The 1,328-nt window shown below is 32.5% G+C and overlaps 1 protein-coding gene across 1 annotated transcript in view; it reads left to right on the top strand.

Moving 5' to 3' along the window:
- LOC144973910 (cubilin-like) overlaps window positions 1-155 on the top strand; it is a 7,718-nt gene extending 7,563 nt beyond the window's left edge. The window contains exon 7 of the mRNA XM_078916797.1: window positions 28-155. Within this exon, the coding sequence (XP_078772923.1) occupies window positions 28-155 (128 nt within the window). The remainder of the gene's footprint in view (window positions 1-27) is intronic.
- Window positions 156-1,328: the final 1,173 nt, after the last annotated feature.

Here is a 1,328-nt window from a genome sequence, read left to right as displayed (position 1 = left end):
ACCTTTTTCAAATAATTTTCAATTTAGAGATTCTGGGAGGGGCTTCTGACCTCCTATGTTGGGCAGGAGGTCACTTGCTGTGTCTCTTATCCCCTATCTTTTCTGAAATGCTTTCTATTTTTGTCTTGGAATGGGATTATTTGGTTTTGTCCTAGTTCTTGACTGAGGGGGAAACATTCAAATGTATAGTGATATATTTTTTCCTTGTAAATCACCTCTCTGTTATGTATGTACTGATGTTTATATAATAAAAATTTTTGTGAACATATCTTGTAAACAGTATAGTGTATTTCTCTTAGTGGGATCCTGTGCTAGTGTATAGATGCGATAAAGATCTGAATAAGTGTGTATGAATGTATGTGTCGTTTGATGCAAGCGAGGGTTTACAGCGTAAAATGCGTACCCTTGTGAAGAATTTAGGTATTAAAATTGCCCCCACTATTGAGACCCTCTGTGGTGTAATGGTAGTGTGTCTGACTGGTAATCAGAAGCTCTGAGGTTCGATCCCCAGTTGAGGTAGACTGATTTTTTGGGATGGTTTTTTTTTTTCTTGTATTTTTCTTTCTTGCTTTGTCTGGCACCTTTCATACACGCTTGTTCAGATTTTTATCTTATACCGGTGCCTGCTTCCCGGTTTCTTAATTTGATATTAACTAGATGAGACTTTTAGGTGGTCTCAAACTAAGTACCTTAATAGTATGCTCTTGGAATCTACATCTGTTTCTCTATTCGACCCAATTCCCCTTTTGTATTACTTTTCTTGGGTGCTTTCATTATAATTCTATAATTTTTTGGATCTGATTTTCTTCCTTTGTACTGGCATTGATATGACAATTGTGTCCCTTAAAAGCAAACAAACATTTGTCTCTTAAATGTTATTTTCTTTTGTTAACCATGAAATTTTATGCTTGTTTTATCAATAGTCTTCCATCATGGTCTTATTTTTATTGTTCTTTTTAGTCGTTTTACTTCTATATGTAGGCCTTTTTAAACTATGATAATTGTTATTTATATTTGTTTGAGATATTCCTAGTTAAGATGAACAAGGTCTCTTCGATTTCAGTACGATAATAACTCAATCGCTTGCATTAAAAAAAAAAACAACAATAACAAAATAAAGATATTTGTTACGAACAAAAAAAAACATATTTATATATATTATAATTACAGATCTATGTAGAATTTTACATATCTTTATCGAATACATCACACATTTGCATTATCAATCTTTCTTCCTCCTTCCACCCCACATTCTGCTAGTACATTTACTCTTATTTCTTTCTCTTTTTTTTTAACCTGTTTTATATAATTTCTCATTTCTCTTTCAC

The sequence above is a fragment of the Berghia stephanieae genome, chromosome 5 (assembly GCF_034508935.2).
Source record: "Berghia stephanieae isolate SIO BIC M18660-M18661 chromosome 5, UCSD_Bste_1.3, whole genome shotgun sequence".
NCBI classification, from domain to species: Eukaryota; Metazoa; Mollusca; class Gastropoda; order Nudibranchia; family Aeolidiidae; genus Berghia; species Berghia stephanieae.
This window is presented reverse-complemented; position numbering and strand designations above follow the sequence as displayed.